This window comes from Podarcis erhardii, assembly GCF_964252035.2.
Source record: "Podarcis erhardii genome assembly, chromosome: 12".
In the NCBI taxonomy this organism is placed as follows: Eukaryota; Metazoa; Chordata; class Lepidosauria; order Squamata; family Lacertidae; genus Podarcis; species Podarcis erhardii.
The window spans coordinates 6018429-6035611 of record NC_138513.1 but is presented as its reverse complement, the minus strand read 5'-3'; the positions used below and the strand labels follow the sequence as shown (position 1 = coordinate 6035611).

The 17183-nt window shown below is 45.4% G+C and overlaps 1 protein-coding gene across 1 annotated transcript in view; it reads left to right on the top strand.

The window, feature by feature from the left end:
- Positions 1–9022, top strand: part of GHRHR (growth hormone releasing hormone receptor) — a 29508-nt gene extending 20486 nt beyond the window's left edge. Inside the window, exons 10-13 of the mRNA XM_081834485.1 lie at positions 1196–1287; positions 3020–3149; positions 6589–6630; positions 8482–9022. Of these exons, the coding sequence (XP_081690611.1) occupies positions 1196–1287; positions 3020–3149; positions 6589–6630; positions 8482–8607 (390 nt within the window). The 3' untranslated portion in view covers positions 8608–9022. The remainder of the gene's footprint in view (positions 1–1195; positions 1288–3019; positions 3150–6588; positions 6631–8481) is intronic.
- The last annotated feature ends 8161 nt before the right edge of the window (positions 9023–17183 follow it).

The following is a 17183-nucleotide window of genomic DNA, read 5'->3' as shown; positions in this document are numbered from 1 at the left end:
AGAAGGTCAGTGGTTCGAATCCCCGTGATGGGGTGAGCTCCTGTTGCTCGGTCCCTGCTCCTGCCCACCTAACAGTTCGAAAGCACATCAAAGTGCAAGTAGATAAATAGGTACCACTCCGGCGGGAAGGTAAACGGTGTTTCCGTGCGCTGCTCTGGTTCGCCAGAAGCGGTTTGGTCATGCTGGCCACATGACCCGGAAGCTGTAGGCCGGCTCCCTCGGCCAATAAAGTGAGATGAGCGCCACAACCCCAGAGTTGGCCACGACTGGACCTAATGGTCAGGGGTCCCTTTACCTTTTACCTTTACACTTGAATGGTGGGATGTTCTGGCTTTCATAACTGTGTGTGTGTGTGTGTGTGTGTGTGTGTGTGTGTGTGTGTTAAGGAGAGAGAGAGAGAGAGAGAGAGAGAGAGAGAGAGAGAGAGAGAAGTTCAAAAACTGCTAACACTTCATTCCAGTCTCTGTTGACCAAGGCCTTTTTAAATCTTGCCTACAGCTTATTTTATCTGGTGGTTCTAGTGGTTATTTGGTTGTTGTTGTTAATGTCGTGGTTTATGGTAGAGTAAGCCAAACCTTCTTGGAAGAGGGTTTTATGAGATTTTTTCTTTTCTTTTTAACTCCCATAGAAAAAGAGTGTGCTTGTATTGAGTATGAACTTTTGTATATCTTTGGGCAAGTATCAATACAGTCATACCTCGGGATGAATACGCTTCAGGTTGAGTGTTTTCAGGTTGCGCTCCGTGGTGACCTGGAAGTAACGGAACATGTTATTTCCGGGTTTCGTCGCTTGCGCATGCGCAGATGCTCAAAATGATGTCACGCGCATGCACGGAAGTGGCCAAACGCGACCCGCAGATGCGCAGTCGCGTCTTACATTCCCTTCAGGATGCGAACGGGGCTCTGGAACAGATCCTGTTCGCATCCAGAGGTACCACTGTAAATATATCTGAAAAGAGAAGAAAGAAAACGAGTGTGTTTTTCAGAATATGATTTGAATATTCTCCCCCATTCCCGCAAAGCAGACCCTCAGCGCTCAAGATCATTTCTCCATCCAGAACATTTTGGGGGATATATTTTAAATCTGGTGAAGGGCGGCCAATCAATCCATCAATCAATAAAAAAATATATTGTCTTAACATTAACTGTGCTCTCTTCTTCCCTCTTCCCCTCTCTCCTCCCTACATCTGGGACAGGTCAACTTCATTCTTTTTATCAACATCATCAGAATCCTGCTGAAAAAACTGGACCCGGGACAAATCAATTTCAACAACTCATCTCAGTACAGGTGAATTGAGTGGAACCAGTCAGCATGAAGAAGGGCTGGCCGGCGGTATACTGTGAACATATTTTTGAGCAGAGGGCTTAGAGAAAGATCTGAGGTTCACATGAATTTGGAATAGGGTGAAGGTAGTGGAATGTTTCTTTTTCATTCCTTAATTCTAGAACATCTGGGGTGGGGGTGTGACACATCGGGAATGATTGTTTATGTACTATTTTATTTATTTCAGGCCTTAAAAAAACACCACCCTACTCTTTGGCTAAAAAGGCTCCCGGAATGGCTTGTACATTTCAGTAATGAGGCAGTGCCTGCTCCCAGGCTTGCAATCTAAGAGGCGCAGCACAAAAGGAAAAAAGGGAGGAGGAGGGAGGAGGAAAAACAAGCAAACCCAAGCACTTAGTTCTTAGTTATAAAACTGGAGCATAAACAGTTTGAGGAGAGGAGAAGCCAAATGTTTCTAGTCTCTCGGCCAGTAGTGTGGTCCTTCTTCAGACCTCTCCCTCTGCCTGAGTGGTAGAAAGCTTAGGATGGAAGGGAGTTCCTTTAGCAAATGTACAGGATTCATGGCCACAGAGTATGAGGGAATGGGGCACTGATCCACCAGTCTCAGCCAGTCCCCACTGTGGCGATCACACAAGGTCCCCAGACGTTTCACCGGCTATTGATCCCTGTGCCACCATTTTATTTCTCGCTGCCACCACCCAGGCCCTACCTGGTACAATACTGAGTCCAGTCAGGGTTAAATCGGAACATAAACTTCTGTTTATTTATTGCAGTTTAACAAGCGTGTGGTTTCATAAACGGCATCGGTCAATTACAATCATAGGGTGCCTATCCAGACCTATAACGTCCGCTACCTGCTCTCCCTCACTAAACCACCTCTCAGATATTTACTTGTCTTCCTAGCTCCTAACTGTTCCTGACTCAGCTTATTTCGCTACACTAACTCAACCTACCCACAGACTCTGTCCCAATTCACTCTCACTCCAACCAACCACCCAACTCCCAACGAACTGCTCCCTTCGGCCCTCCCAGAGCTGGTTTTATAGTCCCTCTGACTCCACCCCCTGGGTTCTGATTGGGTAACCTGTTTAACTATTTCACCTCCAGCACTCTCATATGTTAACGTCACACCCACCTGCCTCCTTACTTATAACCAGCGCAGGAGGTGCCAAGGGCTGCACCTCCTTGTTAGCTGTTATGTACTGAGTTGAATAGGATCCAAAAGGCAGCAGTCTGATTGGTCCTAGAACAATAGGACCCAGAATGCAGCAGTCTGATTGGTCCACAGGAGCCACCCAATCCAGTTCCAGGTGGAAGTGAATCCGCAACCTGATTGGCCTACAGGAGAATCCCAGAATTAGCCAATCACATGGGGCCCATTGTGTAAATAATGTATATAAAGCAGACATTCTGGGGGAACTTCCATTCCTCCTCACCACTATGAGCTGAATAAAGAGCATGAAATCCACTCTCGACTACGAGTATATTTCATTAGCACTGCCTCCCGTCAACAGATAGGCAGTGGGGACAAAGCTAGGATCTGTTTGCTTGTTGTTCCATTAGCTCACATTCCACCATTTGGCGGCTCCCCACATTTCTTGCCTTGCCAGATCCAACGGGCCCTGACCGTCACTTTAGATCAATTGAGATACTGGGAGCGCCATCTTGTGCCCGTTTTCTGTAAGCCAGGGTGTCAGGACCGTGTTTTTCTCCCGATTTCTCCTCCCAAACCCAGACGCCTCTGTAAGTCGACTCTACTCCTCATCCCTCTGTTTGGGACGCATTACATCATCTTCAATTTTCTTCCCGATTACGCCAACGTGGGGGTTCGCCTCTCCCTAGAGCTCTGCATCGGATCATTCCAGGTGAAGTATGGACTTAAGGGATCAATCAGATTTTACAAGAGTGCTTTGCCACTGCTGAGTTGTTGTTGTTGTTGTTTGTTTATTTATTTATTCACTTTTTCCAGTCAGTACAAACACCAAGCTAAAAAGACACGTACAACAAAAAACCATAATAACAATAATAACACAAATTGACAACGCAAATTTAGATACAGTAATATCCCTATGCCTTGCTGTTGTTGTTGTTTAGTCATTTAGTCGTGTCTGACTCTTCATGACCCCATGGACCAGAGCACGTCAGGCACTCCTGTCTTCCACTGCCTCCCGCAGTTTGGTCAGACTCATGCTGGTAGCCTCGAGAACACTGTCCAACCATCTCATCCTCTGCTGTCCCCTTCTCCTTGTGCCCTCCATCTTTCCCAACATCAGGATCTTTTCCAGAGAGTCTTCTCTTCTCATGAAGTGACCAAAGTATTGGAGCCTCAGCTTCAGGATCTGTCCTTCCAGTGAGCACTCAGGGCTGATTTCCTTCAGAATGGATAGGTTTGATCTTCTTGCAGTCCATGGGACTCTCAAGAGTCTCCTCCAGCACCATAATTCAAAAGCATCAATTCTTCGGCGATCAGCCTTCTTTATGGTCCAACTCTCACTTCCATACATCACTACTGGGAAAACCAGAGCTTTGACTATACGGACCTTTGTCAGCAAGGTGATGTCTCTATGCCTACTCCTTGTTTATCACCATTCTCTCCCCCCTCTATTTCCCACTGTTATCTGCCTTGTCACTTAGATATTCACTCCAAATTTCTTTGTATTTATCCATTCTTATTTTGCGTCGACAAGCAATTCCTTCGTATGTAGCTAATCTGTCCATATTATCAATCCATTTTTTTGCTTCTAATATAACGCGAAACAACCACTTTTTTTGACCCCTTGAGATCTTCCAAGTTTCTGGAATATAATTCAGAATTAAATTCGGTTCCCCTAAATAACAGTTTCTTTTTATTACTTGTGCTATAAATATCCTCACCTTGCTCCAGAATGGTCTGATTGTCAGGCGGTTAATCAACATATGTATTAAGTTCGCTTTTTTACTCCCACATCTCCAGCAATTATCTGCACTTGTTATTTTCTTCTAATATAATCTTGCTGGAGTCCAGTTGACTCTAAATACTATCTTCTGTTGAATAAGTCTGAGTCTTAAATCCATAGAGGCTTTTTCTATTGATTTCATACTTGTCTCCCATATATCATTTGTTATCTGTACTCCTAGCTCTTTACTCCATCTTTGTCTTTCATATTCTAAATCGTATTTCTTCCTGTTAAGTAAAGTTTTATATAGTGCAAGTGTAGATTTTTGTTGTTGTTGTTGCAGAGATTAAGTCTTGTAGCAGCATGGGTGTTTCCGATGCTGCTATAGCATCAGGGCCTGCTAATCTTAGATTTAGGAGGCTCATCTTGGCTTGAAATCACAAGTTAGCTCACTGCTGCTGCTCTCAGACTGAATTGCTCACACAATTCAGGGTATCATCTTTGTCTCTTCGACTGCCATCAGCCCCAGCCATATTTTCTGGTAGAAGAAGAGTTTGGATTTGATATCCCGCTTTATCACTACCTGAAGGAATCTCAAAGCAGCTAACATTCTCCTTTCCCTTCCTCTCCCACAACAAACACTCTGTGAGGTGAGTGGGGCTGAGAGACTTCAGAGAGGTGTGACTAGCCCAAGGTCACCCAGCAGCTGCATGTGGAGGAGCGGGGAAGCGAACCCGCTTCACCAGATTACGAGTCTACCACTCTTAACCACTACACCACACTGGCTCTCAATCATACCTCATGTTATATTTCCTTCATGTTACTTTTTTTCAGATTGTGTCCCGCGGTGACCTGGAAGTACTGGAAAGGGTTACTTCCGGGTTTCCACACTCGCACATGCGCACAAGCGCTAAAGTGTGCCGCACACCTGTGCAGATACAGCGCTTCAGGTTGCACACTTTTCATGTTACGAACGGGCCTCCGGAACGGATCCTGTTCGCAACCAGAGGTACCACTGTATAGTCTAGCAGTGACAAGACAAAAGTTCTGATCATGGATGATGTTGCCTTCATAAGAGTAGCCTGCTTCAGCCTGGGGGGGGGGGTCACATTCCCTAGTGATTCAAACATCCAGGGATCACATACCTCTGTTGGTAAGTGTCCCTGGCCCAGCTGTCCAAAACTCAGGGTGATGAGCGAAAGGGGTGACTTCCCGCTTCCTTCTCAAAGCCTAGTAAGCTATTGCTTCAGGAAGGAGGTGTGAGGGCTCTGACAGGGACCTAGAGTCCTTCTTCTCGAAGCCTAGTTAGCACTATATAACACCGGTCTTGAAAGACCTTCATTGGCTCCCAGGATGTTTCTGAGCAAAATTCAAAGTGTTGGTGCTGACCTTTAAAGCCCTAAATGGCCTCTGCTCAGTATACCCGAAGGAGCATCTCCACCCCCTTCGTTCAGCCCGGACACTGAGGTCCAGCTCTGAGGGCCTTCTGGCAGTTCCCTCGCTGCGAGAAGCGAAGTTACAGGGAACCTGGCAGATCGCTTTCTCGGTAGTGGCACCCACCCTGTGGAACGCCCTCTCATCAGATGTCAAGGAAATAGACAACTATCTGACTTGTCTGAAGGCAGCCCTGTATAGGGATGTTTTAATGTTTGTTGTTTTATTGTGTTTTTAATACAGTGGTACCTCGGGTTAAGAACTTAATTTGTTCTGGAGGTCTGTTCTTAACTTGAAACTGTTCTTAACCTGAGGTACAGCTTTAGTTAATGGGGCCTCCCGCCGCACAATTTCTGTTCCTATCCTGAAGCAAAGTTCTTAACCCGAGGTACTATTTCTGGGTGAGCGGAGTCTGTAACCTGAAGCGTCTGTAACCCGAAGCGACTGTAACTTGAGGTACCACTGTATTCTGTTGGGAGCCACTCAGAGTGGCTGGGGAAACCCAGCCAGGTGGGGGAGGGGTATAAAGAATAAATTATTATTATTATTATTATTATTATTATTATTATTATTATTATTATTACTACTACTACTACTACTACTTGCCCAGCTTTGGGAAGGAGGCAGGAGGACTCAAGGACCCTGCCAGATCGTCGCAGCTCCTTTTCCAAGCTCAGCACCTCGCCTCTCTGACTTTTGGAGGGCGATATGAGCACTGGGAGCTGCTGGGGGGGGGGAGCCTCAAATTTGGTCCTCACCAAGGACACCATATTACTAAGGTCCATTCCTGTCAGGGGCATATTACATCTTAAGGGAGGAGGAGGGCGTGGGAGAGGGACTGTGGTGTGGTTTTGGGGAGGAGGCAAGGCCAATGGAGAATCCCAGGGACCAGGTAGAGAGGTCTAGAGGAATCCAATTGGCCCGCAAACCTGAGTTTCTCCAGCTGCCGGTTTAGTAATTTAATTTCTGTGTTTTTTCCCTCCTTGTTATACAGGGCTTCATTGTTGCTGTTCTGTACTGCTTCCTAAATCAAGAGGTAAGAAGAGCTGGGGCTGCGGACTTTGCAATATTTTGCCATGGCTGCGTTTTCAGGGAAGTAAAGGCTTGTGATTCCCATGACCACAGCAGAAAACAGAACTGAGTGATTCAAAATCCGGCCAGGAAATCCTAAGCGCAACAAGACACAGAAGCAGAGAGTATAAACCAGGCTTCCTCAAACTCAGCCCTCCAGATGTTTTTGGCCTACAACTCCCATGATCCCTAGCTAGCAGGACCAGTGGTCAGGGATGGTGGGAATTGTAGTCTCAAAACATCTCTATGGCTGAGGTTGAGGAAGCCTGGTATAAACCCTTCCCTGTTCTCATCTTTGTGAGGATGTGGCCCTCTGGTGGTTACACAAATTATTGCTTCCCCCAGCCTCCAACATCAGCATGGCCATAGAATGATGGAATTGTAGAGTTGAAAGGGACCCCTGGGGTCATCTAGTCCAACCCCCTGCAATGCAGAAATCTAAAGCATCCCTGACAGATGGCCACCCAACCTCTGCTTAGACACCTCCAAGGAAGGAGAGTCCACCACCTTCTGAAGGAGTCCCTTCCACTGTTGAATAGCTCTTTACTGTCAGAAAGTTCTTCCTAATGTTTAGCCGGAATCTCCTTCCTTGTACAGTGGTGCCCCGCAACACGAATGCCTCGGAAAGACGAAAAACCCGCTAGACGAAAGGGTTTTCCGTTTTGGAGGTGCTTGGCAAGACAAATTTCCCTATGGGCTTGCTTCGCAAGATGAAAACGTCTTGCGAGTTTTTCTGACTCCCCCCCCTTTCCCCCCTTTTTCTAAGCCGCTAAGCCACTAATAGCCGCTAAGCCGCTAATAGCGCTAATCCGCTAAGCCGCTAATGGCCGTGCTTCGCAAGATGAAAAAATCGCAAGACGAAAAAACTCGCGGAACGAATTATTTTTGTCTTGCGAGGCGCCACTGTAACTTGAAGCCATTGGTTTGGGTCCTGCCCTCCAGAGCAGGAGAAAACAGGATTGCTCCATCTTCCAAGTGACGGCCCTTCCAACTCTGTGATTTTGTGATTCTGTGATTCAATCAATCAATCAATCAATCAATCAGTCAGTCAATCAATAAAAATGACCTGATGCTGTGGAAGCTTCTGCTTATTTCCTTCTATATACTTATATGCTGCTTAATATCACAACAGTCTCTAAGGTAAAGGTAAAGGGACCCCTGACCATTAGGTCCGGTCGTGACTGACTCTGGGGCTGCAGCGCTCATCTCGCTTTATTGGCCGAGGGAGCTGGCATACAGCTTCCAGGTCATGTGGCCAGCATGGCTAAGCCACTTCTGGTGAACCAGAGCAGTGCACAGAAATGCCGTTTACCTTCCCGCCGGAGGGGTACCTATTTATCTACTTGCACATGATGTGCTTTCAAACTGCTAGGTTGGCAGGAGCAGGGACCGAGCAACGGGAGCTCACATTGTTGCGGGGATTTGAACAGCCGGCCTTCTGATCGGCAAGTCCTAGGCTCTGTGGTTTAACCCACAGCGCCACCCATGTCCCTCAGTCTCTAAGGTAGGTAGATGTTAAACAGTGAAACTAAGCAAATAATAATGATGTAACACTAGAAAAATGATAAAGTCCCCCCAAAGTGCCCACTGTGTTTTCTGATGCCAACAGTTGACACCTCAACTTTTGCATTTGTTGGCACTGACAAATTTCAGTCAAAGTGTAAAATAGCTAAGAATAATCCAAAGGTTTTAGGTTTATTCCTTCTGTCTTTGACATATAAAAAATGTCACCGACAGAGCTTTGCACTTTTACTCTGGCTGTGTCTGAGAACTGAAATGGCAGCTTTCTGGTAATGGCATCTCTTTGATTTTCAAGGTACAGGCGGAAATTTGTCGGAAATGGCGTGGCAACAGCTATGGATTTATGCCGATTTGGAAGAAGAGGACAAGGTGGACCGTGCCATCGAGTTCTGGCATCAAGATGACAACCTCGGTGTGTTAGGGGTGACTGATAAAGGCGAAAGGAAACAGGAAGGACCAGAAGAAAGGAATGTGGAGTTTGGGAAGATGTTGTCACCCAGATTCATCACTAAGCTGAGAGTTAGTTCTTCAAACCAAGCACCTCCATCGCTTAAAGATTGTGGCTTCAGCATAGAACATTATGACCTTCTCATTTCTCAGATTTTGGATCTCTTGCACCTGCCTCTGAAGTGGAAATGATTGTTAAGAAATCTCCATTGTTTCCCCCCCCCCCTCAAATTGTGGTATACAGAGTGCTGCACCCAGCTTATTTCAGCTCCTTCGTTTCGCTTTGTGGAATAGACTATGGCTCACACCCCTGCTTTGCAAGCAAAATTCAACCATTGGCGAGATCAGGGAGCAGATTATTGACTTGGATTTGATTTAATATTTGTATTCTGCTTGAAAACCTTGAAACGTCCCAAACACTGCTATAATATCAAGCACAGGTATAGGTGAAGGTAAAGGTACCCCTGACCATTAAGTCCAGTCGCAACAACTCTGGGGTTAAGTGCTCATTTCACTCTATTGGCCAAGGGAGCTGGCGTTTGTCTGCAGACAGCTTCCGGGTCATGTGGCCAGCATGACTAAGCCGCTTCTGGCAAAACCAGAGCAGTGCATGGAAATGCTATTTACCTTCCCGCTGGAGTGGTACCTATTTATCTACAACAACACCAGATTCATCCAAACAATTAATACAATTTGTTAAAGCCATAGTAAGTCATGGTGTTGCCAGGATACTTCCTAATCACAATATGGAAACTTACTCCAGAACAAAAAATAAAATAAAAATATATTAGCTGTGCCCTACTGCGATGTGAAAGGGGTAGTCAAGATGGACCTCTAGAGATGAACTACAACTCCCATCACCCCCAACTAGTGGCCCTGCTGTTTGTGGCTGATGACAGTTGGAGTGCGCCGATTGGACGCCATGTTGACTATTCCCCAACCCTCAAATGTATGTCTTGATTCTTCTTGATATAGGGGAAGAGGTTGCTCATCTTGTTACATGGTCGCGCCAGTCCATTTGTGGGCTGGTAGAGTCACCGCTAGCCAGGACTCTAACACAGGGATGAGGGACATGGGACCCGCTAGGCCAGCGTTTCCCAAACTTGGGTCTGCAGTTGCTTTTGGACTACAGTTCTCATTATCCCTGACCACTCGTCTTGCTCAGAGGCAAAGCAACCTGCTCTGGTACCCGAAGCAGCGCTCGTCCCAGGGGGTGTGGCGCATGTCCCAGTGGTGTGCGGCGAGCGGCGCACACCCTGGGGGGTATCGCCAATTGGGGGTCGGCATTTTGTCACACCCCCCTTTGGAATGGTACCTGGAGTGGTCCGCCTCCACCGCCTGGAATGCCTCTGGTCTTGCAAGCTAGTGATGATGGGAGTTGTAATCCAAAAACAGATGGAGACATAAGTTTGGGAAGTCAGTTGCTAGATGTTGAGGGACTACAAAACCCCTCACCCCTGACCATTGGGGATGCTGCCTGGGGCTGATGGGAATTGGAGTTTGAGAACATCTAATGTCCTGTCCTGTGGACATTCCGGCAACTGGAATTCAGAGTCATTCTGCCTCCCAGCCACTAGGGACTTGACTATGTTACCACTCAGTGGATTTGTAACTGGCTGACTGACCGAACCCAAAGGGTGCTCATCAATGGTTCCTCTTCATCCTGGAGAAGAGTGACTAGTGGGGTGCCACAGGGTTCTGTCTTGGGCCTGGTCTTATTCAACATCTTTATCAATGACTTGGATGTTGGACTCAAGGGCATCCTGATCAAATTTGCAGATGACACCAAACTGGGAGGGGTGGCTAACACCCCAGAGGACAGGATCACACTTCAAAATGACCTTGACAGATTAGAGAACTGGGCCAAAACAAACAAGATGAATTTTAACAGGGAGAAATGTAAAGTATTGCACTTGGGCAAAAAAAAAAAATGAGAGGCACAAATACAAGATGGGTGACACCTGGCTTGAGAGCAGTACATGTGAAAAGGATCTAGGAGTCTTGGTTGACCACAAACTTGACATGAGCCAACAGTGTGACGCGGCAGCTAAAAAAGCCAATGCAATTTTGGGCTGCATCAATAGGAGTATAGCATCTAGATCAAGGGAAGTAATAGTGCCACTGTATTCTGCTCTGGTCAGACCTCACCTGGAGTACTGTGTCCAGTTCTGGGCACCACAGTTCAAGAAGGACACTGACAAACTGGAACGGGTCCAGAGGAGGGCAACCAAAATGGTCAAAGGCCTGGAAACGATGCCTTATGAGGAACGGCTAAGGGAGCTGGGCATGTTTAGCCTGGAGAAGAGGAGGTTAAGGGGGGATATGATAGCCATGTTCAAATATATAAAAGGATGTCACATAGAGGAGGGAGAAAGGTTGTTTTCTGCTGCTCCAGAGAAGCGGACACGGAGCAATGGTTCCAAACTACAAGAAAGAAGATTCCACCTAAACATTAGGAAGAACTTCCTGACAGTAAGAGTTGTTCGACAGTGGAATTTGCTGCCAAGGAGTGTGGTGGAGTCTCCTTCTTTGGAGGTCTTTAAGCAGAGGCTTGACAACCATATGTCAGGAGTGCTCTGATGGTGTTTCCTGCTTGGCAGGGGGTTGGACTCGATGGCCTTGTGGTCTCTTCCAACTCAATGATTCTATGATTCTAGGGTTGGTGGCCCTTGCTGATTTGCACCTCCACAAAATTGTTTCATTTTATCACCCACAAATGGTGCATTGAATTCTGGGAGGCCATTTTGGCTCAGCGTGGATTTTCGGCTCATCCCTGCGAATGCTTTACTATCAGAATTGCAACAAGATTCCAGAAGCCAAATTGTGGAAATGACTTTATGGCAACAGGCCACCGCATCCAGTTCGGAGGGGACATTTCAAGGACATTTCTCACAGCTTTCCATTTACCCAGTTTCAGCCTGGGTCAACATGGGCTGTTTCGCCCTCTGTGAAGTCCGGAATAAGCCTTAATCTTCAGGAGAGGACTGCTTCATGGAATGGACTCCATAGGAATGGACTTGATGTTGCCATAGCAACGCCACCCCTTACAGTTCCCTCCAGACATCTGGAGGAGGGAACATGATCGTTAATCATAATTAGGAGGGCGTTTCGGGTTAATATGCGCAGGGAAGGTTGAGGGTTTTCAGCCGAGAGCACCTGGGGGGGAAATATACTGCACATATAAGTGACGGGGAGCATTAGATACATCATGTAAATGTCAATGTCTCCAGAGGAGGGACTTCCCCCTAGCTGAGGGCCTTATGTAATGTGCGATCTGTAAGGAACAGAATTAATTCAGAGGGCTTGTCATATGAAAACCCCCAGGCAATTAATTGAGTTTTTAAACCCAGACAACAGAAATTATCCAGCTTCAATATGATTACTTCTCTCCCCATGATGTGATAAGGCTAACAGCCTGACATTGTCTGCATTGTTTAAAACAATCCAGATTTGGAAATGTGTCGCTGAGGCTCCCGGAACACAAATTTGATGTGAATATTTGAATCGCCGCAGATATATCATCGCGGACAATTTCTGCTTCTGTTTCACCCCGCTAAATTCGTTTTGACTTCAGTGTGGTCTGGCCTCTGAGTAAGCTAGCATATGATTCAGCAGCCATGGAACCTATTCCTCTGGGTGCTATTTACCCATGAGTAAGCCCACCTCTGCTCAATGGAGCCTACTCCTGAATAAATGTGTTTAGGATCGTAGTCTAGGGTCTGTCGAAATCAAGGGGTCCTGTGAGTAAACATGGACAGGGTGGATAAGTTTGCATCAAGAATTGATTGGAAATTGTGGGAAAGTACTCATCCTTATTTGTTAAAATATATGTCTGTCATGAAACAAAAGAAGCATACCAAATGAATTTGCTTTCACAATTTCGTGTGTGTTTGTTGCTACAAGGTGCATGTCTGAACCTGCGTATGTCAAAACAAAACAAATTCCTTCCAGTAGCACCTTAAAGACCAACTAAGTCAGTTCTTGGTATGAGCTTTCGTGTGCATGCACACTTCTTCAGATACACACTTCAGATACACACCTTCACATACACAGATTCACTTCAGATACACTTCAGATACACAGATTCACTTCAGATACACACCTGCGTATGTGTTCACCACTCGTATAGACCTGGCATCCGCTCTTGAGAGGAATGCAACATTTTGACATGTGGCCATTAAAAATATGTGTGTATACCTTTAAAACTTCTGCCTAATAAAGAACTTGTCACACCAGGAAGTAGAAAAAAGTTGCTTTATTACTCAGGAATGAAAGATCCAGAGCATATCGGTGCTGCTTTAGTCACTGGCATTGCAAATCATGGGCATAAAAAATTATTAGAAACATCCAACTACCAGACTACCAAAAACAACTACCAGACTTTTAGACGATATCTGAAGGCAGCCCTGTTTAGGGAAGCGTTTAATGTTTAATTGTTGTTGTTGTTGTTTAGTCGTTTAGTCGTGTCCGACTCTTCGTGACCCCCTGGACCAGAGCACGCCAGGCACTCCTGTCTTCCACTGCCTCCCGCAGTTTGGTCAAATGCATGCTGGTAGCTTCGAGAACACTATCCAACCATCTTGTTCTCTCTCGTCCCCTTCTCCTTGTGCCCTCCATCTTTCCCAACATCAGGGTCTTTTCCAGGGAGTCTTCTCTTCTCATGAGGTGGCCAAAGTATTGGAGTCTCAGCTTCAGGATCTGTCCTTCCAGCGAGCACTCAGGGCTGATTTCCTTCAGAATGGATAGGTTTGATCTTCTTGCAGTCCATGGGACTCTCAAGAGTCTCCTTCAGCACCATAATTCAAAAGCATCAATTCTTTGGCAATCAGCCTTCTTTATGGTCCAGCTCTCAATTCCATACATCACTACTGGGAAAACCATAGCTTTTACTATATGGACCTTTGTTGGCAAGGTGATGTCTCTACTTTTAAGATGCTGTCTAGGTTTGTCATTGCTTTTCTCCCAAGTAGCAGGCGTCTTTTAATTTTGTGGCTGCTGTCACCATCTACAGTGATCATGGAGCCCAAGAAAGTATAATCTCTCACTGCCTCCATTTCTTCCCCTTCTATTTACCAGGAGGTAGTGGGACCAGTGGCCATGATTTTCGTTTGTTTGATGTTGAGCTTCAGACCATATTTTGCGCTCTCCTCTTTCACCCTCATTAAAAGGTTCTTTAATTCCTCCTCACTTTCTGCCATCAAGGTTGTGTCATCTGCATTAATGTTTAATAGACTATTGTATTTTAATATTCTGTTGGAAGCCGCCCAGAGTGGCTGGGGAAACTGAGCCAGATGGGTGGGGAATAAATAATAATAATAATAATAATAATAATAATAATAATAATAATAATTATTATTATTATTATTATCCACACACCTAGAGGAAGTAGTGTAGGGATGTGCCTCAACACTCACACTAAGGGGGAAAACAGGGGAAATGTATAGCTGACGTGGATTTTTTGTCTCGTTTGTTTGAAGTCATTGTCACTGTGGCCAATGTCACAAACGAGAACATACCACGAAACTGGTAAAACTACAAAAGCGCATTGCAGTACTCCAAGCAGGAAATAACCAGAATGTGTGCCACTCTATTGAGACAGTGTGCAGGCAGGTAGGGTCTCAGCCGGCATACCAGTTGAAGCTGGCAGACAGCTGCCCTGGACACAAAATTAACCTGCCTTTCCATGGATAGCTGTGAGTCCAAAATGACTCCCAGGCTGCACACCTGGTCCTTTAGGGGCACAGTTACCCCATTCAGGACCAGGGAGTCCTCCACGCCTGCCTGTTTGGTTAAGAACACCAGAAGAGCCTTCTTAGATCAGGCCAATGGTCCATTTAGTCCAACATCATATTCCCACAGTGACCAACAAGATGCTTATTGGAAGCCCGTAAGCAGGAGCCAGAGTAAAAGAGCACTACTGTATCCTTCTGTGGCTCCCAAGTTACAGGGAACCAGGAAGAGGGCCTTCTCGGTAGTGGCACCCGCCCTGTGGAACGCCCTCTCACCAGATGTCAAAGAGAAAAATAACTACCAAACTTTTAGAAGACAACTGAAGGCAGCCCTGTTCAGGGAAGATTTTAATGTTTAATAGGTTATTGTATTTTAGTGTTTTGCTGGAAGCCACCCAGAGTGGCTGGGGAAACCCAGCCAGATGGGTGGGGTATAAATAATAAATTATTATTATTATTCCCAGTAACTGATTGACAGAAGCATGTTGCTTGTGACAGGATAGGTAGAATGTAGCCTTTGAGGCTACATAAAACCTAACCTGACACTCCCAAATTATTTTAAAATAATAATAATTTAATATTTGTTGAAAAATATTTCCAGCCTATTTTTCATTACAAAAAGAAACGGAAAGTTAAAATCTTTATCTACAAACTGTAGATTAAGACAAACCTTAAATCAATAGTGATGTGGAAGTTAGATACAGCTGCCAGCAATTACATCAGTGAACATACAACAAATTAAGCTGAACTAAACACAGGCCGCAGTTGGAAAAGGTGAAACTGCAGAATCTGCCGACATGTTCTGCTGAGTTAAGTGAACTCAAGGCAGGAAGCAAAAAATGTTGCCTATGGATGTTTGCGTGTCATTGGATAATCTGATCTAAAGTTGCAGTAAAGAAAAACAAACAGTAACTGCGGCATTTCAGCGGAGGCAAATAATTATATTTATATACGAATATATTTTTAGGCTGCCTTTCAAGGTGGCTTATAATAGATAAAATACAAAAACAACCATGCAAGAAATAAGCGAAATGAAAGCACGGCAACTATTTAAAACCCAGCAAATTGACAGGAGATGAGACATTATCATTATAGCTTATTATGCCATTATAGCGAAAAGATTCGGGATGATGGCATCAGCAGCCAGTAACAGAGTGGCGCTGCTCTCCCAATACAAGATTCCTGTGCTGGCCTGTGTAAGAGGCTCACTTCACAGCATTCCTTTGAGGCAGAAATTCTGGAGACATATGAAGATAAAGCGTGGAGATGGGGAGAAGCTGGAGAATCGGAAGACCACTGGAGAACTTGACTTGGAGATCTGTGTGCTGCAGGACTTTGGCAAGCGGACTTTATACATGCTTTGTGAGCTTTGCCTAAGCAATGGCTTTGAGAGAGAGAAGACTTCCTCAAGCAACTGTTTATATATAGTGTGTTTTTTGTTTGTTTGTTGTTGTTGTTTAGTCATTTAGTTATGTCTGACACTTCATGACCCCATGGACCAGAGCACACCAGGCACTCCTGTCTTCCACTGCCTCCTGCAGTTTGGTCAAACTCATGCTGGTAGCTTCGAGGACACTGTCCAACCATCTCGTCCTCTGTCGTCCCCTTCTCCTTGTGCCCTCCATCTTTCCCAACATCAGGGTCTTTTCAAGGGAGTCTTCTCTTCTCATGAGGTGGCCAAAGTATTGGAGCCTCAGCTTCAGGATCTGTCCTGCCAGTGAGCACTCAGGGCTGATTTCCTTCAGAATGGAGAGGTTTGATCTTCTTGCAGTCCATGCGACTCTCAAGAGTCTCCTCCAGCACCATAATTCAAAAGCATACATTCTTTGGCGATCAGCCTTCTTTATGGTCCAGCTCTCACTTCCATACATCACTACTAGGAAAATTTAGGCACTTAGAAAACTGTTTGGTCACATATGTATTGTGTATGATGGCATTTACTAAGTCAAACAATCTCTACTTTTGCTGTGGTGAACTGAATCCCATACCCAGCAGGGACCATTCCAGACAACTCTTTGCTTTCACTGGTCCACACACATGGCTCTGTCTGTGGCCTGCTGGAGGCCATCGACCAGCACAACCAAGGTGGTTTCAGCCCCATAATGGGGCCTGAATACCAAACTGGAAGGGATCCAAATGGTCTGCATTCTCCAGGTGTGCCTGGAGTTGTTCAGCAACCACCTGCTCAATCACCTTGCCCAGGAATGGAAGATTTGAGATTGGGAGATAATTAGCCATAATGGCCAGGTCCAAAGATGGTGGGGTTTTTTAAAAAAATATTTAAAGCAGCTTAATAACCACTTCTTCAAGCAAGTCTGGGAAGACTCACCGGCCCATGGACCCATTGCCTAACCCTGCCTGGCTCACTTTTATGAGCGATGGGCAAAGATCAAGGAGATAGGCGGTCATTTTCACTCATCCAAGCAGTCTGTCCACATCCTCAGAGCCTACGGGTTGAAACTGATCCCATACAACTTGACTAGACAGAGCCCTGGCCCTACTGCCACAGTGGAATCTACATTATCTGCAAAATTTATTTTTCTAAATTTATACATAAAAGTGGAGGACAGATGAAGTTGTATAATTCTACATTTGCGCAGTGTGTGGGTGAAACTTGACCGCACTAAGAAAAAGACATTTGTTAAATGTTGTCATTTAAGGTTATGTTCACACCATATGTTTAAAATATTATACTGTCATAGAATCATAGAATTGTAGAGTTGGAAAAGACGGTAGGTATCATCGGGTCCAATCCCCTGTAATGATTATGCTAATTTATACAGTCATAGCTTCCTCAGAAGAAATCTGGGAGCTGTGGTTT